Source organism: Petromyzon marinus, chromosome 11 (assembly GCF_048934315.1).
Source record: "Petromyzon marinus isolate PM22_M1 ecotype Great Lakes invasive population chromosome 11, UKy_Petmar_22M1.pri1.0, whole genome shotgun sequence".
NCBI classification, from domain to species: Eukaryota; Metazoa; Chordata; class Hyperoartia; order Petromyzontiformes; family Petromyzontidae; genus Petromyzon; species Petromyzon marinus.
The window spans coordinates 10,029,502-10,055,653 of NC_133677.1; the positions used below are offsets into that span (position 1 = coordinate 10,029,502).

Genomic DNA, 26,152 nt, shown 5'->3' on the forward strand with positions numbered 1-26,152 from the left:
CCCCATCCACAAATCTGCCACTCCGACAATTAAGTATTGTATTCCAGTCAAAAATCAAATCACATTTCCACACGGTGAGTCATGATAATTTCCTAGCTCCAGTATGTATTGATGAAATGTACACATCCCTGACCATAACGTGTATTTTTTTTTACATTTCAACAATATAAATGTGTTTGTATTTAAATCAGTATTTCATACAGACACTTAAAGGTTGGCTAAGCAATTTAAATTGTATTCCACTCTAAGAAGTGTAGTCCCAGGGAATGCTCAACAGAAGGGCTGATATGTTAGACAGATGACCAACCATGCCTATCCATCCACAGGGACCCTGCAGGGATCAGCAATAATCACTTCTGTTTCCGCACATCTGCTCAGAAGCAGATGTGCGGAAACAGAAGTGTCTGGATAGGTTAGCTCCAAGAGCAGTGTGCACAGCAAATAAACTGTAGAGCTGCCAAACATTGCATTAATTTAGTCCTTCGATTAATGTGTTCATTTAGATGATGCCAAAAATGATCTCTGTGGGCTGATTAATCTCTCCAAAATGAAAAAAAATAAAATAGAAAAATTGTGCAGTGAGAACAATTGAAAAAATATAATTGTGGAGTAATTTCCCTTTTAACATACTTTGCTGTGTAAGAGGAAAATAAAAGCATAATACTCAACGTTTGTTTACCCTACAGGGAGATATTTATATAATTGGCTGGTTCACATCTATACATCGCATTTACATGTATAGCTTTGCTACAACAGGATGATGGCTATATGTGATTCGGTTGGTAAAATTGATGAACTTGAGAACCTGATTAAAATCATGAGTTTCTGCCTGAAATTGGGCCCAGGATCTCCGTGGTGCAGGTACAGTGCTCGGCCACAGCCAGTATAAATAATCCCAGACAATATTTACTCATATAACAGGATATATGCAATGTTTTTTATGGTGTGTAATATCTGCGAGTGCATACTTTTAACAGTTATGTTCATCCTCTAAAAGCGTGACCTGATGCCCTCAAATATTGTTAGTTATACTCTCATATAACTATAGAACTCCCAAGAGTACGGAAAGTTGTTCATAATCCAGTTCATAAGTAATGTATTATACTTTAATTACCATACAAATTGTAGTGGCTTAGATGGAAGAATACCTATTTAATAATAGGGTTTTTTCCCCTTTTTCTGGCAACAAAACTGAAACCTTTTTACAAGGATTCATGTCTGCATTAACCACAATACCTGCAGTCAAAATGCAAACAAAAAACATACTATGATAATATATAATATAAACCCTATTATTACATTTTGGTACTGGCAAAGGAGGTCTAATGATGTAAATACCTATTTAATTTACATGTTGCCATGCATTTGTAATTATATCCACAGTTAACTGGTGCCTACGGTGTATTATATTGTAAATTTTGGATGACATTTTTCAGATTAAAATACATACGTACGAATTTACAGCCCTCTGTTAATAGCCATCATTTTTAAAGAGTAATACTTAAAAGGCATTACAAATGTTCACAATGAAATAGAGCACAGTGTTTGCTTGTGACATGACATTCAACCCGACTACAGTTACCAGCGCTCAATAAATTTTGATTTTACAGAATTGAGACTGAGTGTTTTTGTCCCCACAGGGGTGGTAGTTGGGAAGTTTAGTGCACCACGATATTGGCAGGAGTGTTGGGATCTGGATAGCAAGAGCATCCTGTCTACTTTCATTTGTGTTATGGGCAGCCTGGGTATTGGCATTTATATTTACTACATCTCTGCAGTCTGTTGCTGTTCCATGGACTGAAATTTAATCCAGAATTGTGTTGTCATTGGTATGTGTCGTCTTAAGCTCGAGCACATATTTTCCACTCACCATGTTTTCATGGTGAAATATTTCCTAAACTACTATTTACTAAATAAAAAAAATATTTGACCGTTTAAGGCCCACAGCTGCCAGCATTGTGCTTAGCTTGACAACATGCAAATGTAAGACCACAGTATGATCCACAATGCAATATTACCGAGCAAATCTTGTGTATGAAATGGAAAAACAACGGTTGCTGGGTAAGTGTTAACTTTGTCCAGGTCTGGGTGTCTATAATATTACAATTTTAAGTTTGCTATGCCAGTGAGAGCATTGTAATTTGAAAGGTATCCATTAGCTTATAAGAAATGAATTACAATCCTTGCTGTGTGTGTGGGAGATGGAGGGACAGGGAGGGGGGAGTATGTATGTATGTATGTTGAACTTCTTTTGCACCGTATGTAGTCAACCATGCTAAGCGGAGGAGTGGGGGAAGGACAAGAAATTTAATGCAAAACGCAGTTGTAAATAAATGAGTTTTCAATCTAGATTTAAAAGTGAATAGCTCCAGTGGCTTCCTAATATTAGAAGGACGTTCCAGACGGTCGCAGAAGCACATCTGAAAAGCGTGCGATGCAGTCGACCGTCTTTGTTCTATGGTTAGTCAAAAGCTGCCGCTGCGAGGCTGAAAGAAAGATATAGTTTGCGCCTTCGATTCGCATGGTAGGCTACATACGGTGCGAAAGAAGTTCAACATGCATACTTACATATTTGCGAGGCAGTGTTCGTGGGGAGAGAGTAAGCGGAAATGTGGTTTGAGGAGAGCGTTAAAAAAAGATCACCTTGTCGCCCCTTGTTTTCTGCAGCGTAATCCTGATCAGCCGCAAGGGCTGGCATCTGCTTCTCAACCTCTGCTTCAGCATCGGACTTACGGGCACCGCCTTCGCTGGAGGAATTGAGCAGACAAGCAACCTGCCACTCTGCCAGGGGGTGCGTGCAACAACGTGGGAATCGTCTGTCCATGTTCCACTGTGGGGGTTTTGGGATTGCATCGCATGCATACATGTATGTATGTATGAGAGAACGTTATGATTTTTCCTCCACTTTTTAAAGTTCAGCATCAAGAGTGTTGTCATGCTCAAGCAAGCACTGAGGTAGTGCGCATCTCCATTTGTAGCCCCAATGCAAGTGCTTGAGAATCGTCATTTCTATGGCAGGAGTGAGTCTGTTCAAAGGACAGGCAATGTTGACTTTCTATAAATTAGTAATCATGTTTTCGACACAGTTTTATGGTATAACGCAGACCCCTCAGATGTACCTTTTACATCGTGTCTGAACATGTAATACGGCCTGTTCATATGCTACTCATTTAAAAGCACAATTGGCTTCCTTTTTAGCCAATACCCATACCTTTGTCTTTTCACATTTATACTTGAGTCAGTGATTCTTCTCTGTATGCAATTTAGTTTGTGAAGGGGCTTTGTTTGCATTATTTAACGTATCAAATGCTCATCATCTTAGTAAGGTAGTCTATAGGATATATGTATGTACGTGAAGTATTTAAATCACTGAACTGTGCAAGCTGAAAAAATGCATTTAGAATTGTTTTGGTGCCAATAGTAAAGGCTTGTATTTTTATTCCATTTTTGTATTTGACTTTGCACAATAGTGGTAGTTTTAACTTCTACTTTCGTTGCTTTATATTGCCCATTTTGTTAATCCCATAGCGCCAATGTTATCATGGTGTACTCAAGGCAATTTCGGCAACATGAAACCACTGCCATTTGATGGGCTCAATGTTTTGCTCAGTTGAGGCAACACTTGCTGTTATTTATTCGCTGTGGATGGACCAAGCCAACATCCTCAGAGGGTAGGAACTATTCAAATATGCTGATTGTTCCTTTGTTGTGTCCGAATCTCTCAATGTCAAAACAGTGCACGTAAAATTTACATTGTAACGGCAGAGGGCATATTAATTTGAAATCTATTTTTGTTGAGAACAAACCCATTTACAGTTAACACTTAAATGTGTCACTGCAAAGTTTGTCAGTGGTGACTGTACTTACATTAATTGGTTTCTCCCACTGACAGACGAACACACACACACCTTTATGTATGTTATATGTGTCCCAATATAATCTAATACAATGCATACGATTGTAAGGTTGAGCATGATTAAAATGATTTTTCCATCTCGGTTATATTTTTTATCATTTTTTTATTATGTTCATTTATGTACGTGTTATTTATTTAAGAAGTGGCATGGTTGTGCAAGTGGTCGTTTTGTATTATACAGCAGGGGTCCCCAACCCCCGGGCCGTGGACTAGTACCGGTCCGTGGTCTGTTAGGAACCGGGCCGCACAGCAGGAGGTGAGCGGTGGGCGAGCGAGCGAAGCTTCATCATCTGTATTGACAGCCGCTCCCCATCGCTCGCTTTACCGTCTGAGCTCCGCCTCCTGTCAGATCAGCAGCGGCATTAGATTCTTATAGGAGCGCGAACCCTACTGTAAACTGCGCATGCGAGGGATCTAGGTTGCGCGCTCCTTATGAGAAGTCAGAATCCGACAGTTATTTTAGTCCACGCATGGCCCGCCCATTATTTTATTTACCACTTCCATCCGTGCCTCTTTCCCGCACTGTGCACTTGTCTCAGTCACAGTTTTGGTAAGCCCACCAGCTAACCCAAGCCAAAATGAGTAAAAAACAAACGTCGCTGGAGAGCTTCTTTGAAAAGGGGGAAAGACCCAATGATGAATCCCCCCCCCACCCCCCCAGTCATTGAAAAAATTGTCTTCCACAAAACCGGTCCCTGGTGCCAAAAAGGTTGGGGACTGCTGTTATACAGGGTGTTTCAAAAGATGGACCCAATTTCAAAGCAGTATATTTCACGATGGCAACATGTTACAATTACACAAAAAGTTACAAACGATTTAATGAGTTATCAAATTTTACGAAACATTTTATAAATGTTCTTGGTTCTTTCGTTAAAGTCACGTTGAAGGGAAACAATAAAATAATAAAATATATATAAACAATAAAATTCTCACAACGTTTCGACTGCAACACAAGCAGTCATCATCAGGTGTGAAAACCAATGGCAATAACATTTGAAAGAAGTGGCGGTTTGTATTTTTTATTTATTTTTAAACGTTAGCACCAAGATCCAGGTCCGTTTCAACACATTACATAAAATCCGTGATCTGGTTCCGTCTGTAAAATATGTGATTCCGGACATAAAGTACCCTGGTGTCTACAAACTAAGTTGCCTCTGTGGTAGTAGTTACATTGGAGAAACCAAACGACATGTCTCGGATCGCATTCGTGAACACAAAGCAGACCTTAAACACGGTAGGACCAACACCTCGGCCGTGGCAGATCACGGTTATAATTCAGTAGGCTCACATGACATTGACTTCTCCAAGACAGAGGTTCTTTGCAAGCCATCTGGCTACCATGAGAGATTCGTTCATGAGGCTATCCACATATACAAACACAGAGACAATTTCAACCGAGAAGATGGATTCTGCTTAGCGATCATTGGAAGGATTTGATCAACCATTTCGGGTCTTAATTGATTGTTCACGCTTACGGTGGCTTTCAGACAGCATACATTAATTTTTCATCTCCCCCCTCCTCTTTTCCGAACGTAGATGGACTCGTCCATCTAAACAAACTGTCAAATCGCTATCCGTGGTGCTAACGTTTAAAAATTAATAAATACAAACCGCCATTTAAATGTTTATTTAAAGCTTTCGTGACTGCAGTGATTCATATTCTTGGTTCTTTCGGTAAAGTCACGTTGAAGGGAAACAATAACATAATAAAATATATATAAAACAAAAAAATTCTCACGACGTTTCGACTGCAACACAAGCAGTCACCATCAGGTGTGAAAAACCAACGGCAAGAACATTTGAAAGAAGTGCCGTTGGTTTTTCACACCTGATGATGACTGCTTGTGTTGCAGTCGAAACGTCGTGAGAATTTTATTGTTTTATAAATATTTTATTATTTTATTGTTTCCCTTCAACGTGACTTTACCGAAAAAAACAAGAATATGAGTCACTGCAGTCACGAAAGCTTTAAATCAAAATTTTATAAATGCTCTATGTGCCCTCCACCTGCTGTACGGACAACATCGAGACAATAGTTGAATTCATCCCAAACGACTCTCAAAGTGTCTTCTTCCACTGAAGTCACTGCTGCCGTGATTCTGTTTTTGAGGTCTTCCAGATTAGTCGCTAATGGTGACACAAAACACGATCTTTGACGTATCCTCACAAGAAAAAGTCGCAGGGTGTGATGTCTGGGGATCTTGGGGGCCAAGAGTGTAGCGCCAAGTCTTGGGGTCCCGTGTGACCTATCCAGCGTTGAGGCAGTGTTGTATTGCGAATGACTGAGACTAGGGGCTGTTTGTGCGCTGGGAGAGGCATCTTGTGGTAATCATTTGAAACTCTATGCCCCGCCCTTTCAAGTGGTAAGGGTTTCATTCATGGGCGGTTTGTGGTTGCAGAGATATAGCGATTTCAAATCGAGTCCATCATTTTCAAACACCCTGTATTGTGTACATGGTGTGCACACAGCACAGTGAACCCGGCAACCCGAGTGTGATTTTTTTTAGCAGCTAACATCAGTGGCAAGTGTGGTATCACCTCGCTTGTCAGGGCGGGCATGGTGGGCATGGAGGGATGGACAGCGGGTGGGTGGGATGGACAGCTGGAATGGTGGGTGGGATGGATGGTAGGCATGTTGGGCGGGAGGGTGGGTAGGTGGAATGGTTGATGGGCATGGTGGGTGGGATGGATGGTGGGCATGGTGCGCGGGAGGATGGGTAGGTGGGATGGTTGGTGGGATGGATGGTGGACATGGTGGGTGGGATGGATTGTGGGCTGGAGGGTGGGTAGGTCGGATGGAAGGTGGGCATGGTGCGTGGGATGGACGGTGGGCATGGTGGGTGGGATGGATTGTGGGCTGGAGGGTGGGTAGGTGGGATGGATTGTGGGCTGGAGGGTAGGTGGGATGGGATGGATTGTGGGCTGGAAGGTGGGTAGGTAGGATGGAATGTGGGCATGAAGGGTGGGATGGTGGGTAGGATGGATGGTAGACATGGTGGGTGGGATGGATGGTGGGCATGCTGGGTGGGATGGATTGTGGACTGGAGGGTGGGTAGGTGGGGTGGAAGGTGGGCATGGTGGGTGAGATGGATGGTGGGCATGGTGGGTGAGATGGTTTGCGGGCTGGAGGGTGGGTAGGTGGGATGGACTGCGGGAATGGTGGGTGGGATGGATGGTGGGCATGGTGGGTGGGATGGATGGTGGGCATGGTGGGTGGAATAGATGGTGGGCATGGTGGGTTGGATGGCGGGTGGCGGGATGGACGTGGCGGTCACGTTTAAAGAACCTGTGGGGCTGCTCATTGTCTTTAAAAAGAAAAACTTCCTTGAAAATTGAAAATAACATAAAAGGCCAAATTTACGAGTAATGGCCCCAACAATCGGAGGAAAAAAACCAAACATATCATGACGAGCCATTGCCCGAAATGTTTATTCCTGTTGCAAACAAAAGATGCACGTGAACAGAATTACAGCTTGCCTCTCTAAATAAAAAATAGTTATAGCTATAAATGCTCCACGATAGTTGTGTTGGAGTGGTTTTTCTGCCGTAGCTTGTACATCAGAGCCTGTCAATTGTCTGCATGAGACGAAGATACCATTTAGCCACACTTCATGGACTACTTTGAAATTCACTCGGGAGCATGCACAGACGTGTTGTAAATCTGTTAATGTACATTCAGGATAAAGTATGAATGGTTGCATCACTTAACTTTGGCATATGGAATCCTAGTGTAGTGACATAGAATGGGGCACTCGGACGCGTAGCGCTGGTTACTGGCAGAGAGGGGGATCTGAGGGTGTAGCAGCCCGGTCTGCCGGCAGGGCATGTGATAGGCCGGCGAAAGGGATGTAGGGCAAATGTGATAGAGGGGACACGTGAGGTGAAGCCTGGAACCTTCTGGTAGGTTCCAGAAGGGGGCGTGGCCGAGGGCGGAGCCAGGCCATGCTGGAGGGATAATAGGGAGTCCCCGACTCAGGGTCGGGGCTCTCGTCTAGAATGGAACCCGTCGTGCTACCAAGTCTTCGTCCCCGTCTTCGTCCCCGTCTTCACCTCCTCGGCATTGTTGGTCAGGCAGTGTGCTAGCTGTCCTGACCATAATATAGTTATCCCCTGTACCTGTGGTGGCTAGAATAAAAGAGAGTGCCTCCTACTATTAGTATATCTGAAGTCATTCACTACACTTGTATTAAACAAAAACTAAACAGAGTCATCAATAACAATGTGGCCTTAAAAGTAAAAAAAAAATGGTAACGTTTAGGCAATGGTTCTTTTCATAGCATGTCAAATTATTTATTATTTGGTTATAATGTATGAAGATGGAATGCTGCCCGAAACAACACCTATTGTGCTTGTGCACCATCGCAGTACCACCAATTATCTTTTTTCATTTAATAGTGGAACTTTTCTGCAGGAAAATTTTCTGCAGGAAAACTCTGTTATTGTCTATATTTGTTATTGTCCATATATAAAAGCATTGGAGATGTACAGCGTGGACAGAAAAGTTGATTTGCGTGATAAAAGTCCTTATATTTTGTACGTGTAATTACAATGTGTCATTGCAAGCATTATTTATTTTATTTTATTACCATTCAAAATTGTTTAAACACTGTCGCTTTCCTCTTCAGCTGATATCGTCGCACTAATAGTTCTCTCTCGTTTCCTTATTATTCATTTTTACTGCAAGGAAAAGTCAATCAAAAATTATTTCTGCTAAGTGAAAACAATGCGTTTTACAATTGGGAGTACATACTTTGTGGTATTTTATAAACAAAAAGAAAATAGATTGTTGGAGGAACGCATTTGGAAAACGGCAGGATATGTTTACCCTGGGAATATTTTTTTATGTGGATAAAAATTATTAAATAAATAGTTGGAGAGCAGGATGAAGTACTTTTGGCAAACTGCATTTTAGAATTAAATACAACGTACGAGTGTGCCTGAAGAAGGACGTTTTAAATCACTGAAAATTATGGACTGTGAGATGTGGGTCAAAAAAATGGGCACTGACAAAAATAATGGAACCAGAAGCTGAGGACTTATGCAGAGATGGAATTACATTGAGACAAAAGACGAACGTGCAGATCAGGGAACAAATGCAATTTTGAGAAATCATACTGATTTGCTAATAAATGCAAGTGGGAATAAGTTTTACCTATTCTTACCTGATAGAGCTGCTCACCTCGATCTATTAATGCTCTGATACGTGCATTGCTTTGTACTGTTCAGCTTTTGGAATTCTCTGTCTGAAACTGGCGAGACTAGGCCATGAAGAAGGCTGTCTGTGGTGTAGGCCAATTAGTTTAAAAGACAATGCATATATTATGAGATAATATTGTGTTTGCATGTTCACCACAAGTACGTATGTTTCATGCAGACTTGTTTCCTTGCAAAATGTATCTATTTGGTGTTTGAAAATCACAACACATGTTATATTGCCAGAAAGGTTAAAACCTATCTTTATTTTTCATAAAAGGAAGTGGGCTTGGGCAGAACACATTACTACACAGAGCATGACTGGTGGAGGAGACTGGTGATGGAATGGCAACAAAAGGGAGAGAGCATGTCCTGCATGAAAGGACAAACTCCGCAAGAGATGGAGTGCCGAGATCAGCGAATGTGCCGGAGTGAGATGGAATGTGGCATCACAGGACTGTGAGGGATGGCATTGGCATAGGAAGGTCTTCATTCAGCAGTGTATACGTAGAGCTCAGAGATGATAACTCTGTAAAGGGGAATAAGAATTATCAGAAATAATTGTTACTTGTGAATATGTTTAATGTATGCTAATAGAAAATGTAAATCATGCAATAGCAAATATTTTAAAAAATATGTATTTTGATGTCTGGGAAAATAAATAACCGTTAAACTAAAATTTCAATTACCCTTTTATGCTAAGAACAATTCAGCATATTGCGTATTATGTTGTCACCTCGGTTATTACATTACAAGTATTAATACATTTTAATCTGCATATACAATATAACGAGCCACTGCAATGATCATTGCGACCTATATACACACACATGAACCTAATATATTTTGTATTCCCCTGGTCATGCTCTAAAGGTTACGTCATTTGCTTTTTAAGCACATTTGACTGTAATTGAATAGTTCCTCAGGGACAACAGCTTAATTAATAAAACATATTAGGCTGTACAATTTATAAAAAGGTTCACATGTAAATTGCTTAACAGGGGGAAACCTTGTCACATGCTAACACTAAATATGCACGTATAGTTTTGGAGTTCTACATACACGTGGAAGCAATATTACGAGTTGAAGCTGGCATTATGAAAGTTTCAATTTCTAAAGCAGAGAGGCAAGCGGGATGTTGTCATCTTTGTTTACATTGTCCTCCAGTCGAATTGCTGTGACAGAAAACCTGTGCATTTTGGGTAATTGTGCAGAACGCTTGCAACCAGCTTCTCACCTTTTGCAACAATGTATCACCCATTTGACACAACAACACAGACTCGGGTTGAGAAAATAACTGCCATTATGAGAAGTTAACAATGGTCACCCTATGGAAACACTTGCTCCTGCCATTGTAACATGGAATTCTGACATTTTCAGAGCTGCCTCATTGCAATGAGTGCAATCCGAGGCCCATTTGTAGAATGCACATAACTCAACTTTAATTTGTCATGCAATATTATGCAATATTAAACTAAACCATTTTTATTTTATTTTACCAGTTCAAAAACACTGAGCTATAGAGGTTTTTTTTCAAAAGCGACATGACCACAAATGATAGCTCAACGAAGGAACTTATCATGAGGAAATGTATAGCAGCCAAATGCTCTAAACGCATGATTCTAAATGTGGAGGGATAAATCGGAGGAACCGGAGAAAAATCCACGCGACCAACGGGGAGAACATGCAAACTCCAAATACACAGCCGTCAGGGTCCAGATCGAACCCACGACCTCCTGCACACCGGGCAAGGGAGTTAACATCCTGCCGAGATATTCTTAGTTCTTTCGGTATATATATTTTATTATTTTGTTGTTTCCCTTCAACGTGACTTTACCGAAAGAACTAAGAACATGAATTACTGCAGTCACGAAAGCTTTAAATCAAAATGTATCCTGCCGAGATGTTAGCAATGTGTAGCTTTCATGACAAAAGACAAACCGTGAATACACATTTCGCCTCCGATCGACCGTCTGCTTGCAGGTTGGGATCCTTCTCCACTATGCGTCTCTGTCCACGGTGCTGTGGATCGGAATGATGGCGCGCAACACATTCCGACAGCTGGGGCCGAGAGAGCGCCCAGCTGAGAGTGACGAGCCTCCTCCGCCTCCACGGCCCATCATAAGGTGCAACCGCGCATGGACACCGCGTGACAAAACGACAGTAGCCTTCTGTTCCAGTGGTGGCTGCTGCTACCTGTATAACACGTGTAACGTGTATGAACGTAAAGGTGCAGCTCTGCAATCTCTTGTATGTTGAACTTCTTTCGCACCGTACATAGCCAACCGTGCCAATCGGAGGTGAGGGGGGAAGGGCTACACAACTAAACACAAAAGCAGTTCTAAAGAAATTAGTTTTCGACCTATATTTAACAGTACATTGCTCCAGTGGCTTCCGAATTTCTTCTTCCCTCATCTGCTGGTAAAAGGGCACCTTACTAGACAGCCTCTCCAGTGGGTGTTTGGCCTACTCTTCCATAATGGCAAAGACATCTTAGAATAGGTGGGATTAGCCACGTTTTAGCTCTCCGCACACGACCCACCGATTGAAGCACTGCGGTGTACCCATGTATACTGTTGGGTGGACAGAGGCCTTGCGATTTAATACACTTAACAATTGTCTAAACTGCCACTTCAGGAGATGTAATCAAACCAACGACCTCTCAAATGCAGGTCTGGTGTGTGAACGATTATTACAATGCCGCAGAATCACGTGAGAGTGCAAAAAAATCCCTTCAACATGCTTTTACTAATGCATGCACAATGCGAACGTTCATATCGATGTGAATGTTGCAAATTTACACTCATGTGCTGTGCAATAACAAAGCCTGCATGTATGTATGTATATGATGTCTGTGACTCTCTTCTGGCTTTTATAATGGAGGGAAAGCTTTCACTCTTATGTATTCACTCACCCTACGTGTACGTTTGCACATAGACGTGAACTTGGGTCAACATTTGTCTGTATACAGTACTCTTTGGGTTTTTCGGTAAAGTCACCTAGATAGAAAAATAATAAAATATGAAGAAAAAATCACGACGTTTCGATCGAAACATAAGTAATCGTCTTCAGGTGAAAAAATAAAGCAGGCGGACTGCTGAGGCAGGAAGAAATATTTGTCTATCTCTGAAAAGGCTGCCAACATATGAAACATTTAATTAATCCAGAGTATAGCCTTTATCCTTTGGTAAAATGTCATTCGTCTATATATTTAATGTCCATTTCTGAAAATAAAGGGGTTTCCTTCAAAAGCATAACCCGTGTCTAATAAATGAACCATAAATATTCACATGGCAAAAGTATAGTTTTTAATAGAGCTTTCATCTTCGTTTAGTTGTTTCATCAAATCGTTGTACAATTATTAACGTTGAAATATACTAATCCCCTAAACCTAAACTTTATATTTTGACATTGTGATAATGAATAACTAATACTATGCACCATTTTATAGATGTCGCGGCCAAATGTATTATTCATAAAACATGACACTTTATATAAAACTTAAAAAATATGCATAAATGAATGATATTGAAGAAAAATTAACGATGCAAAATTTGCTATAAATGTATTTGACTGCATCTTATGTCTATTCCGTGGTTCAAGCAGCAGATACAGTGAGGGGAAAAAAGTATTTGATCCCCTGCTGATTTTGTACGTTTGCCCACTGACAAAGAAATGATCAGTCTATAATTTTAATGGTAGGTTTATTTGAACAGTGAGAGACAGAATAACAACAAAAAAATCCAGAAAAACGCATGTCAAAAATGTTATGAATTTATTTGCATTTAAATGAGGGAAATAAGTATTTGACCCCCCTCTCAATCAGAAATATTTCTGGCTCCCAGGTGTCTTTTATACAGGTAACGAGCTGAGATTAGGAGCACACTCAGCTTGTTACCTGTATAAAAGACACCTGTCCACAGAAACAATCAATCAATCAGATTCCAAACTCTCCACCATGGCCAAGACCAAAGAGCTCTCCAAGGATGTCAGGGACAATATTGTAGACCTACACAAGGCTGGAATGGGCTACAAGACCATTGCCAAGCAGCTTGGTGAGAAGGTGACAACAGTTGATGCGATTATTTGCAAATGGAAGAAACACAAAAGAACTGTCAATCTCCTCGGCCTGGGGCTCCATGCAAGATCTCACCTCGTGGAGTTGCAATGATCATGAGAACGGTGAGGAATCAGCCCAGAACTACACGGGAGGATCTTGTCAATGATCTCAAGGCAGCTGGGACCATAGTCACCAAGACAACAATTGGTAACACACTACGCCGTGAAGGACTGAAATCCTGCAGCACCCGCAAGGTCCCCCTGCTCAAGAAAGCACATATACATGCCCGTCTGAAGTTTGCCAATGAACATCTGAATGATTCAGAGGACAACTGGGTGAAAGTGTTGTGGTCAGATGAGACCAAAATGGAGCTCTTTGGCATCAACTCAACTCGCCGTGTTTGGAGGAGGAATGCTGCCTATGACCCCAAGAACACCATCCCCACCGTCAAACATGGAGGTGGAAACATTATGTTTTGGGGGTGTTTTTTTGCTAAGGGGACAGGACAACTTCACCGCATCAAAGGGACGATGGACGGGGCCATGTACCGTCAAATCTTGGGTGAGAACCTCCTTCCCTCAGCCAGGGCATTGAAAATGGGTCGTGGATGGGTATTCCAGCATGACAATGACCCAAAACACACGGACAAGGCAACAAAGGAGTGGCTCAAGAAGAAGCACATTAAGGTCCTGGAGTGGCCTAGCCAGTCTCCAGACCTTAATCCCATATAAAATCTGTGGAGGGAGCTGAAGGTTCGAATTGCCAAACGTCAGCCTCGAAACATTAATGACTTGGAGAAGATCTGCAAAGGGGAGTGGGACAAAATCCCTCCTGAGATGTGTGCAAACCTGGTGGCCAACTACAAGAAATGTCTGACCTTTGTGATTGCCAACAAGGGTTTTGCCACCAAGTACTAAGTCATGTTTTGCAGAGGTGTCAAATACTTATTTCCCTCATTAAAATGCAAATCAATTTATAACATTTTTGGCATGCGTTTTTCTGGATTTTGTTGTTGTTATTCTGTCTCTCACTGTTCAAATAAACCTACCATTAAAATTATAGACTGATAATTTCTTTGTCAGTGGGCAAACGTACAAAATCAGCAGGGGCTCAAATATTTTTTTCCCTCACTGTAGATACGTCACGGCATCGTCATGCTAAGGCAATCATCTATACTCAAACAATACTCAACACGTGCTATGTGACCCCCCACAGAATTTTCTTGCACATTAATTCACGTACAAATAAAGTACATTCCCTGCAAATTGAAACACCTCAAGTTCGGACCCTCTCGTCATGTATTTGTAGTGTTTATAATGACGAATAAACTTCTTATGAGGCACACTCTGTTTATTGTAATACTTCTCTTTACACAGTCCTTAAAACACAGAGGGGTATACGGTCCCCTCACCCGATACCCCAAGAAGGTACAGCCTCCGGACTTAGCGTGACCTACAAACAGGTCTCTTCCTAACCTAAGGAGGTACAGCCTCCTATCTTGGCGGGACTTACTCACATGTCTACCGCTATCCTAGAGTCCTCCGGCAGGGACCTAGGCGAGGCTATCTGACCCACCGCTGGCCCAGCGGGTCTTGACCTCTGGATGCGCCAAGCCTTAGCCCTCAGAAGGGCCTGAAGGCTGGGTCCAGGGTCCTGGCTATCTTCAGCCCGGGCTTCGGTCTTTGTGTAGGGACAGAACTCCCCACGCTCTGTGCGGTCACCCTTCTTATACCCGTTTGTGGCCAGGTGTAACCAATCCCACATTCCCACGTGGAACTGTCTGATTGGTTCTTACCAAACTGTGACTACGATCCACTTCACCTCGTCTGACCCCAACCGTTATGTACACAGAGGTAACGCTGCACTGCCCCTTTGATACCTCGTGGCAATGCAGGTTACCGAACAGTCAGTAGTTAACACCTCTAGATATTTACCAGAGATCCAAAACACACCTTTTAATAATTTTTTTTAATTATCCAAGTCCTGTATGCAATTTTAATACAGTACTCAATCACATCTGCATGCACCCAGAAACCCCCATGTTCGTCATTAGCTCTGTCTTAGCTGACATTTAGGGCAGTGGCCCTTCAAAGCAGAAGGGACATAGGAAGTTGACATTTGGAGAACCCATTGGCATTGATAGGTATGTCATCCTCTTATAAGGCGGTGAATGTGGTGAAGGATTTTTTGTTCAACCTTGTGTATCCCTGCCTATGTGGTTATCTTAAATTTGTATTTACACAACCCTGCTTCTCAAGGTTAAAAAAGCCCTCACTACTGCATATGCCAAACTTTAAGGAATAGAAAGCCTTAATACACTTTCTCATAATAGTTAAGAGCCCTCTGTTGTATTTTTGAGATGTACTGCGTGCGGTTTGGCTTGCACTCCGGATCTCACTCCATCTGCTTGGAGCTTCTTCGGGAACAACATGGAGTACAACACGAAAACACATTGGAGAACAATACAGCTCAACCACACAAAGCTACGCAGTAATGATAGTGGTGAGCTGTATTATAAATACACTAGCTTTACTACCCGGCTTCGCCCGAGACTTGGATTCTTGTCTTGGATCAATACACGGCCTACGTGGAGGGTTTGGGGGGGGGGGGGGAGTAACGTCAGCAGGCACACTGCGTAACGCTACCGCACTCACTTGCCGTGTAAAATATATCCATTATTGCGCCTCCCCCCCCCCCCCCCCCCCCAAATACAAAAGTCAATTTTTATACTTTTTGCATTGTATACAGTCTGGAAGCTACCCACATGCCAAATTTCAAGTTTGTTGCATGTTGGGAAGTATGCTAAACATTTCGAATAGACACACATTCACAAATTTCCCTTTTATATATGTAGATTGTCATCACTCATCAGTGCCAATGCACCAAGGCCGTAGCCATGGAGTCAACATTGGGGGGGACCAAATCTTCCAGGGGTTCTGGGGGTCCCTCCCCCAGAAAAAAATATAAATAAAAAAACTCATTTCCTGCCTAAAATAAAATAAAAATCACTAACACATGGGATGGACTTTTTATTTATTTTTTACAATAATGTATAATTATGTATTTTATTACATTGCTGTTTTTGATTTTTTTACCTTTTCTTGTTTTATTGTATGTAATGGCAGAAAGTAGGGATTAATAAAGTACAACCATAACCACATTTATATAAACAGAATTCTATGCATTGTTGTATGAAGACAAGTCCAGATATTGTGACCAAGGTTTAGCAAATTTTTGTTTTACATATTTGTAGAGGAGTAGTTTATGACGTGACGTCATGAGTGCTGTGAGACGCGATGACGTCATGTCATGAGTACCGGAGGCAGATATCGGGAAGAACGAGGGCGGGTCCGAGAAAGGGGGAGGAGCCGCCTAAGGGGATACTTAAGGGGGACCCGATGATGAAAGCAGGGTCGTTGTGGGAGCCCGGGATGCAGAACGTCTGAAGGAGGTCTCTCCTGCTCATGACCAGATGGTGTTGGCTGATCCCCCGTCCGGGTTCGACGAGTAGGAGAGCCAAAGAGATAGCCAGGGGTAGGGCTCAGAGAAGTCTGTAAGAGCCGGCTAAGGTTACGTGGGGTGCTGCCCTCCTCGGTCGGGCGGTGTTGGCTGAACTCCCGTCCCAACTCGAGTGAGAGAGCCCAAGAGGATAGCCGAGGCTAAGGAAAGATTAGAGCCTGAGGTCCACGTGAAGGACCGAGTATAGGGACACCTACCTCTGGTGTAAGTTGTTACCTTGTGTTTAATAAACCGGCACAAGCCCTTACTGGAAGCTCTGTCTTCTAGTCGATCTGCACTACACAACAACTGGTGCACTACACAACATATTTACAAGTAAACTTGGGTGGGCAGCAGGGGCATTTGCTCTGCTCTCCTCTCTTCTCCTCTCCAGCCCTTTCTCCTCCTCTCCTCTGGTCCTATATTCTCCTCTCTTCCCCGGTCATCTCTTTTCCTCTCCCCTGCTCTGCAGTCATTTATGCCTCTTTCCTCTGCTCTCCTATCCTCTCCTCTCCAGGCAATGACAAGTGTTTTGACTTGCCATTCTTCAAGCAAAGGATCCCAAGGCCTTTTTGTGCTTATCATTGATACCGATAGAAGACTAGTATATTCCTTCAAGGTCCAGTTTCTCCTGGTGCACGTGATACATGGCCACATTTTTCAGCCTTGTTTGACTCATAGACGATCTAAGCCATGTCTTAAGCCTCCTCAGGGCACTAAAACGCCTCTTAGCCTCTTCAGAGGAGGTAGGGACGACCAGCAGAAGCCTTACTAAAGCTTCCACTTGACAGAAGAGACCTCTCACCTCTGGCACAATTTCCGTAATAACGCTAGCAACATCTGAGCTCGTTTGATGTGTAATTAGCCCCAAACATGGCCAGCGGCACCTGCAGTAGTCTTGAATTCAATTCAGGAGACTCATCTACCACCTTGTCCGTGTCTCCGTGTAGCAGCACATTTTCAAGCTGCTGCAGCTTGTGGAATCCAGCTTGATCAAACCTCTCTATGAATTGAGATTTCACTGTGTCCAAGGCGTTGTAGAATTGGGCTCTGTACAAAGACTGGGCATCCGGATGGATATGGGCTGCAGCCTGACCGCTGTAACGCTTTGTAGGTTTGTGGACATGAGGTACCTGAATAGGTTGTAGGTCCAACTTTGTAGCCATTGCAGTTGCTTGTGCAAACAAGACATCAAAGTGCTCCGCCGTTCGCTTGTCCTGCATGCTTGTTTTGACATGGTCCACAGCCTCCAACATGCCTGAAACAGTCTGTTTCCTAAGCTGCAGGGAGGTGTTCAGGCACTCCAAATCCCCTATCAGGTCTTCAGCCATTACAAGGCTGAGCACAGTGTTCCTTTTTAGAAATGTTCCATGAAGACCATTGGCCTTAGTTGAAGTGTCAGATGAGCTGCATGATGCCATTTCTTCAAGGGCTGTCAGCACTGACTCATACTGGCTGAAAACCTGGTGGGACAGAGAGGTTTCAACGAGGTGAAACCATGCTCTGATTTTGTGATTTCCTGGAAAATCACCTTGAACTTGCCAGATTGATTAAAGTAGCCCCAAATTCATGCACCAGACCCATTGATTATCTTACGAGTGGAGAGGCTACACAGGCAGCCTGCGTAACTAAGTTAATGCAAAATTTTGATTTAAAGCTTTCGTGACGGCGGTAATTCATATTCTTAGCTCTTTCGGTAAAGTCACGTTGAAGGGAAACAATAAAATAATAAAATATATATAAAACAAAGGACCAACACCTCGGCCGTGGCAGATCATTGTTATAATTCAGTAGGCTCACATGACATTGACTTTTCCAAGACAGAGGTTCTTTGTAAGCCATCTGGCTTCCATGAGAGATTCGTTCATGAGGCTATCCACATATACAAGCACAGAGACAATTTCAACCGAGAAGATGGATTCTATCTTAGCAATCATTGGAAAGATTTGATAAACCATTTCAGGTCTTAATTGATTGTTCACGCTTACAGTGGCTTTCAGACAGCATACATTATAAAAAATTTCGTCTCCCCCCTCCTCTTTTCAGAATATAGATGGACTAGTCCTAAATAAACTGCCAAATCGTTGCGCGTGGCGCTAACGTTTTTAAATAAATAAATACACCGTTTAAAAATAAATAAATTAATGCAAACCGACGCACCTGATGACGACCGTTTGTGTTATGGTCGAAACGTCGTGAGAATTTTTATTGTTTTATATATTTTTTATTATTTTATTGTTTCCCTTCAACGTGACTTTACCGAAAGAGCTAAGAATATAAGTTAACGCAGTGTGGACCACAGTGACACAATAGAAACAGAGGGGACCCCCTTCAAGGCGGGGCTGTAATGGAGCCAAGTATAATCTTTAAACCATTTCTCCTGAAAGTAGTGTCCTATTTGGGATTTTTGCACACAGGGTTGTAATACAGTGGGGTTTTTTTCTGGAAGAAGTGCTGGTTTATCCAGGATGTTTCTGTTGCGCGTCGTCGCTTTAAGATGTTCTCTGTTCATATTTTGTTTGTTGCGGTTGCACCCGACTCAAGAGCCGCATGGCTCACAGGGCTATACCAAATAAATGAAACTTGAAACTATTTGATAGGGTTTGACTAGGTATGACATTAACATTTGGCTGCTTTGGGCGAGGTCCAAGCTCCTCGCCTCCCTCTCCTTTACCTTCATCTTCGCTTGCCTGTCTGCTCTCTCTCTCTCTCTACAGTGAGGGAAAAAAGTATTTGATCCCCTGCTGATTTTGTACGTTTGCCCACTGAGAAAGAAATGATCAGTCTATAATTTTAATGGTGGGTTTATTTGAACAGTGAGATACAGAATAACAACAACAAAATCCAGAAAAACGCATGTCAAAAATGTTATAAATTGATTTGCATTTTAATGAGGGAAATAAGTATTTGACCCCTCTGCAAAACATGACTTAGTACTTGGTGGCAAAACCCTTGTTGGCAATCACAGAGGTCAGACGTTTCTTGTGGTTGGCCACCAGGTTTGCACACATCTCAGGAGGGATTTTATCCCACCCCTCTTTGCAGATCTTCTCCAAGTCATTAAGGTTTCGAGGCTGACGTTTGGCAACGCGAACCTTCAGCTCCCTCCACATATTTTCTATGGGATTAAGGTCTGGAGACTGGCTAGGCCACTCCAGGACCTTAATCTGCTTCTTCTTGAGCCATTCCTTTGTTGCCTTGGCCGTGTGTTTTGGGTCATTGTCATGCTGGAATACCCATCCATGACCTATTTTCAATGCCCTGGCTGAGGGAAGGAGGTTCTCACCCAAAATTTGACGGTACATGGCCCCGTCCATCGTCCCTTTGATGCGGTGAAGTTGTCCTTTCCCCTTAGCAGAAAAACACCCCCAAAGCATAATGTTTCCACCTCCATGTTTGACGGTAGGGATGGTGTTCTTGGGGTCATAGGCAGCATTCCTCCTCCTCCAAACACAGCGAGTTGAGTTGATGCCAAAGAGCTCCATTTTGGTCTCATCTGACCACAACACTTTCACCCAGTTGTCCTCTGAATCATTCAGATGTTCATTGGCAAACTTCAGACGGGCATGTATATGTGCTTTCTTGAACAGGGGGACCTTGCGGGCGCTGCAGGATTTCAGTCCTTCACGGCGTAGTGTGTTACCAATTGTTTTCTTGGTGACTATGGTCCCAGCTGCCTTGAGATCATTAACAAGATCCTCCCGTGTAGTTCTGGGCTGATTCCTCACCGTTCTCATGATCATTGCAACTCCGCGAGGTGAGATCTTGCATGGAGCCCAAAGCCGAGGGAGATTGACAGTTCTTTTGTGTTTCTTCCATTTGCGAATAATCGCACCAACTGTTGTCACCTTCTCACCAAGCTGCTTGGCAATGGTCTTGTAGCCCATTCCAGCCTTGTGTAGGTCTACAATTTTGTCCCTGACATCCTTGGAGAGCTCTTTGGTCTTAGCCATGGTGGAGAGTTTGGAATCTGATTGATTGATTGATTGCTTCTGTGGACAGGTGCCTTTTATACAGGTAACAAGCTGAGATAAGGAGCACTCCCTTGAAGAGTGTGCTCCTAATCTCAGCTTGTTACCTGCATAAAAGACACCTGGGAGCCAGAAATCTTTCTGATTGAGAGGGGGTCAAATACTTATTTCCCTCATTAAAATGCAAATCAATTTATAACATTTTTGACATGCGTTTTTCTGGATTTTGTTGTTGTTATTCTGTCTCTCACTGTTCAAATAAACCTACCATTAAAATTATAGACTGATAATTTCTTTGTCAGTGGGCAAATGTACAAAATCAGCAGGGGATAAATACTTTTTTCCCTCACTGTATGTCTGTCATTGTCTCAATCTCACTCTCCCTGCTTGATTGTATTATCTGAAATACACATCAGAAGCCATACTTAGAAGAATATCTCAGCTTAAACTAACATTAGGATTAGACTGTTGTGATGTCATTATTCGGTCTTAACCATCAATATTTGCTCCTTTTCTCACTCACCTCCATGTCAGCTGCTCTCCCTGCCCTATCGGCATCCTCATGCTCTCTCTCTCTCCCTCTCTCTCTTTACTCTGAATGCACCAGAGTGAACATGAAAGAAATATTATCAGTAAACAAGTGGTGTTTCTTGCCATGATGTTCAGGAATGGATTAATAACCATTTCTGATCTGATTGGCAATGATTATATCGAGAAACATTGACTCATCTCTTGTACTACTGTATACTTCTATCATCTGACTGGTACTCATTTTCTCACTGCTCTCAACTTACTTTTCTTCTTTTCTGAGGCTGCCCAAGAAAACTGATGAATATCACTGCCACCCTTCCTCTTGCTCATGACACACACTGTGAATGAAAGTTGACTGTCATAAAACTGCTTGCACTTTAATCAAAGAAACACAAATAATGCTATTTATCATAAACAAGTACAGCTCGACACTATACTATACGAATATGCAATAAATGAAAGCTACTACTGTCTACAAATATTACACATGCTGCGCAAGATAAATGATTGTCACTTTACTCAGACATCACGTGGGCTTTCTGACAAATATAACGTAATAAAGACATTAACGTTAGTTGGATACGCCCGTGAGTGCCACTGTTGGTCCCTGGGTAAATGTGTGGCTAATTAACTTTCCAAGTAACTTACTTAGCTATGATAGCTAACGTTACTGATGGTTGATTGATTAGCAATCGCAGATCGGCCCGTTTTCACCAAAAAACGTTTGATTCCACTCGACAGTGATATAGCCGACGTAACACTCATATTGCATTCTAGTTTTCCACTTTTTAATACATTTGAAAGTAATGAAATGGAGAGATAGGACAGTGTCCGACATTGATTGTACCTACCCACAGCAATCGAGCAACGGCTTCTGCTGAGATACGGCAACACCACTTGGACAAACCACATGCAGAACTGCGTAATGCTAGAACCGGTGTAATAATAATTGCAATTTATTAAGTTTAGTTATGATTACATTTGCTAATGATTATTTCGGACGGCAGTGCGTGGTTGCCTGTCCTAGCAAAGCAATTCAATAAAAAAAACATTTTTTAAATCAATATATTGGGGGGGGGACATTTTGAGCACATTTGAATATATGATAATTACGGCCTTGCAATGCACTGTCACAGTTGGCTAAAAGTGCACCCACCATTCTTGCTAGTTTGGGCAGTTGAGAGCTTATTGTGATGCCAGAGAAAACGGCAGATCTGGCCTAGAAGTTTGCCACTTGTTTTCTTAGTTGCTAAACACAGGCCCAAAGGCGCAACACGTGGAGTGAGCAGAAACACGCGGTACTGTCCCGTTAAAGTTGTGATGTGACAATGATCATATTTAACGGAGCAAGGCGATAGAAGTTGCGGGGTATAAGAGGATGGGAGGGATTTTCCAAAGATGAGCAGTGCGAGAAAATAATTAAGCAGGCAGTGCAGTGTTTAACCTCCAGTGTGGTGGTTAAACACTGCATGGTGAATATGAGTGCTACTAATAGCTGTAAAGTAGGAATTGAATCACAGCTAATACATTTCCACTTGACATACAGTACTAAAGAGCTAATTATTGACTTTTCACACCATAATTTGTACGTACATTATTTCACATTTGGGGGCCTATTTTACAGCTGAGAAATTTGGAGATACAACTCCTGATTATCTCTGCACATTGCTTGCACACATTACCAAGTCATTAAAAGCCAAAGAAAAATGCAAACATCAGTACATGAAAAGGGTAATCTTGTGAAGATGGGTTTCAAAATAATGTGCTTGTTGGAATGACCTTCAGATATAATTACCGAATTAAATAAATCGGCACTAACAACATTACCCAAAGACTGACTTAATATGATGATTGTCATATTTATTTTATTTTAGATTTTAAAATACTAACAAAGGAAATGAGATGTTTGTATGTTGAACTTATTTTGCACCGTAAACACACACAGATAATTTTTACATATTTAGTAGTTACTTCAGAGACACTAATAGTAGGAGGCACACACGTTTATTCTGCACCTCCACAGTACAGGGTCCGGACAGCCGGCACACTGCCTGACCCACAATGCCGAGGATGTGAAAACGGGGACAAAGAATGGCGTAGACGATGGGTTCAATTCCAAACGACAGCCCCGACCCAGCGTCGGGACCTCCCTTTTATCCTCGCCAGCGTGGCCTGGCTCTGCCCTCGGCCACGCCCCCTTCTGGAACCTACCAGAAGGTTCTGGGCTTCACCCGACGTGTCCCCTCTGTCACCTTTACCTGACATCCCTTACCCCGGCCTATCATGTGCCCTGCTGGTAGACCGGGCTACTACACCCACAATCTCGCTCTCTACAAGTAACCAGCGCTATGCGCCCTAGTGACCCATTCTATGTCACTACACATTATAAGCGATGCTCAACCATTAGAAACCTCTCAATGGAGAATCCTAAATGATTTTTCTCAATTGTGTTTCCGCTCATCTATCAACATGCCAACCATCATTCTTTGAAATAAGCAAAGAATACCAATATGAAACATCGTGGGAGATAAATAATGTTTGTTCCTCCCTGGTAATAAATCAAACAAAATAAAAAATTAAACGTCTGAAGTTACAGGTGCATGTCACCATGACGAAATTAGTATTGCCGGTGGCACTTATCTTCATTGCAGCCCTGAGCCAGCAAGTGGACATTCCAAATTCACGTAATGATGGTCGGTTTATCCCTAGGATAACTGCTGTTGTGTTGAATGCGAAATCTACAATTTTAGAACAGTATTATTTTTTATGCCCAAAACCAGAGTTCTGAAAATTTCAGCATCACACATTTCCATCAATATTTGTTTCAATTGAAAGGCACTGTACCGCATGTAGTGTTCTTTATTAAGCCAAGCTACACTGTGACACATGCTCGAACAGAAAGAATATTCAAATCCGCCTCAGAGTGCACTCCTTACATTTTTTAGAGCTTTCTCAATCTTTCCTAACCGCAGTATCCCTCTCTACCAATCAGGACTTCCTCTTTTAAACTGGTCGTCTAACTGACCCCTACTTTTGTCCAATCTTTCTTGGGCTTTTGCCTTTCAAACCTAACCATCAATCCACTTGAATTGCGTTACGCTTCACCAATGCAGTATATACTCAGCGATCAGCCGATGGTGCGGCTGTGAAGCTTTCTCTCCCCTCGTCTAAGCCATTACGGTTGACAGCTGACCAACCAGCAACAACCATGTCGATTTTGAACCACAGAGCTGTTCAAATCTGTTGTGCGCGCCCAGAATTTCAGAAACGCACAGAGTATGCCTTTTGACATCCCTTCCATTGTGAACATTTTATAGTCAATTGTGTGGTTGTTATTTTTCCACTAAAAACCTTCATTTTTTTCAATTGTATTTTATGACAGTTTTATCTTTGGAAAATCTCTAAAACTAGCCAGCTGTAATTAAATCTAGCATGAGGATAATACTTAGGTGTACTGATCTGCCTTTTTTTATTTGTTTGATGTTAATGACGTTATAAAATACAATTGTTCGACATGTTTTTTTCCCAATGTAAACTTCAACAATATACTTTCTGAATAAAAAAAAACAACTACTGTACAGTATTGCTGTTGTGAGCACACGCGGGGCTGTAATTTTTGTTTTGAATTGGGCACAGACGATTTGTTGCAAGTGTTTCAACTAAAAGAATAATGGATTTTAATTTTTAAAAAATACATGTTATCTATATTGAGGTATCTTCCCACCTATCTTAATTCATACAATTTTCCAGAAGCTCTCAGATGCTGTCAAATATTAACAATATGTAATGTCCTCATCTTCGTTTACCATGCCAGTACATATTGTGGCACCAGAACAGAGGGGTATTTCAGCGATTTTTTTCAAGAATAAACTAATTGCAGACCAAATATGACGTCCAGAAACAACACAGAAGGACAGATGAGATTAAGCAACATTTAAAAAGATAAACTTTAAATTGTAAACTCGCTTACACCACCATGCAATTCTTAATTACAGTGAGGGAAAAAAGTATTTGATCCCCTGCTGATTTTGTACGTTTGCCCACTGACAAAGCAATGATCAGTCTATAATTTTAATGGTAGGTTTATTTGAACAGTGAGAGACAGAATAACAACAACAAAATCCAGAAAAACGCATGTAAAAAATGTAAAAAATTGATTTGCATTTTAATGAGGGAAATAAGTATTTGACCCCCTCTCAATCAGAAAAATTTCTGGCTCCCAGGTGTCTTTTATACAGGTGTCTTTTATACAGGTAACGAGCTGAGATTAGGAGCACTCTTAAAGGGGGTGCTCCTAATCTCAGCTTGTTACCTGTATAAAAGGCACCTGTCCACAGAAGCAATCAATCAATCAATCAGATTCCAAACTCTCCACCATGGCCAAGACCAAATAGCTCTCCAAGGATGTCAGAGACAAAATTGTAGACCTACACAAGGCTGGAATGGGCTACAAGACCATTGCCAAGCAGCTTGGTGAGAAAGTGACAACAGTTGGTGCGATTATTCGCAAATGGAAGAAACCACAAAATAACTGTCAATCTCCCTCGGCCTGGGGCTCCATGCAAGATCTCACCTCGTGGAGTTGCAATGAACATGAGAACGGTGAGGAATCAGCCCAGAACTACACGGGATGATCTTGTCAATGATCTCAAGACAGCTGGGACCATAGTCACCAAGAAAACAATTGGTAACACACTACCCAATGAAGGACTGAAATCCTGCAGTGCCCGCAAGGTCCCTCTGCTCAATAAAAGCACATATACATGCCCGTATGAAGTTTGCCAATGAACATCTGAATGATTCAGAGGACAACTGTGTGAAAGTGTTGTGGTCAGATGAGACTAAAATGGAGCTCTTTGGCATTAACTCAACTCGCTGTGTTTGGAGGAGGAGGAATGCTGCCTATGACCCCAAGAACACCATCCCCACCGTCAAACATGGAGGTGGAAACATTATGCTTTGGGGGTGTTTTTCTGCTAAGGG

General features: G+C 42.1%; 1 protein-coding gene across 1 annotated transcript in view; it reads left to right on the plus strand.

The window, feature by feature from the left end:
• The window catches only part of LOC116941231 (adhesion G protein-coupled receptor A1), a 223,669-nt gene that overhangs the window by 146,736 nt on the left and 50,781 nt on the right, over positions 1–26,152 (plus strand). Inside the window, exons 4-5 of the mRNA XM_032952053.2 lie at positions 2,668–2,791; positions 11,093–11,235. Of these exons, the coding sequence (XP_032807944.2) occupies positions 2,668–2,791; positions 11,093–11,235 (267 nt within the window). The remainder of the gene's footprint in view (positions 1–2,667; positions 2,792–11,092; positions 11,236–26,152) is intronic.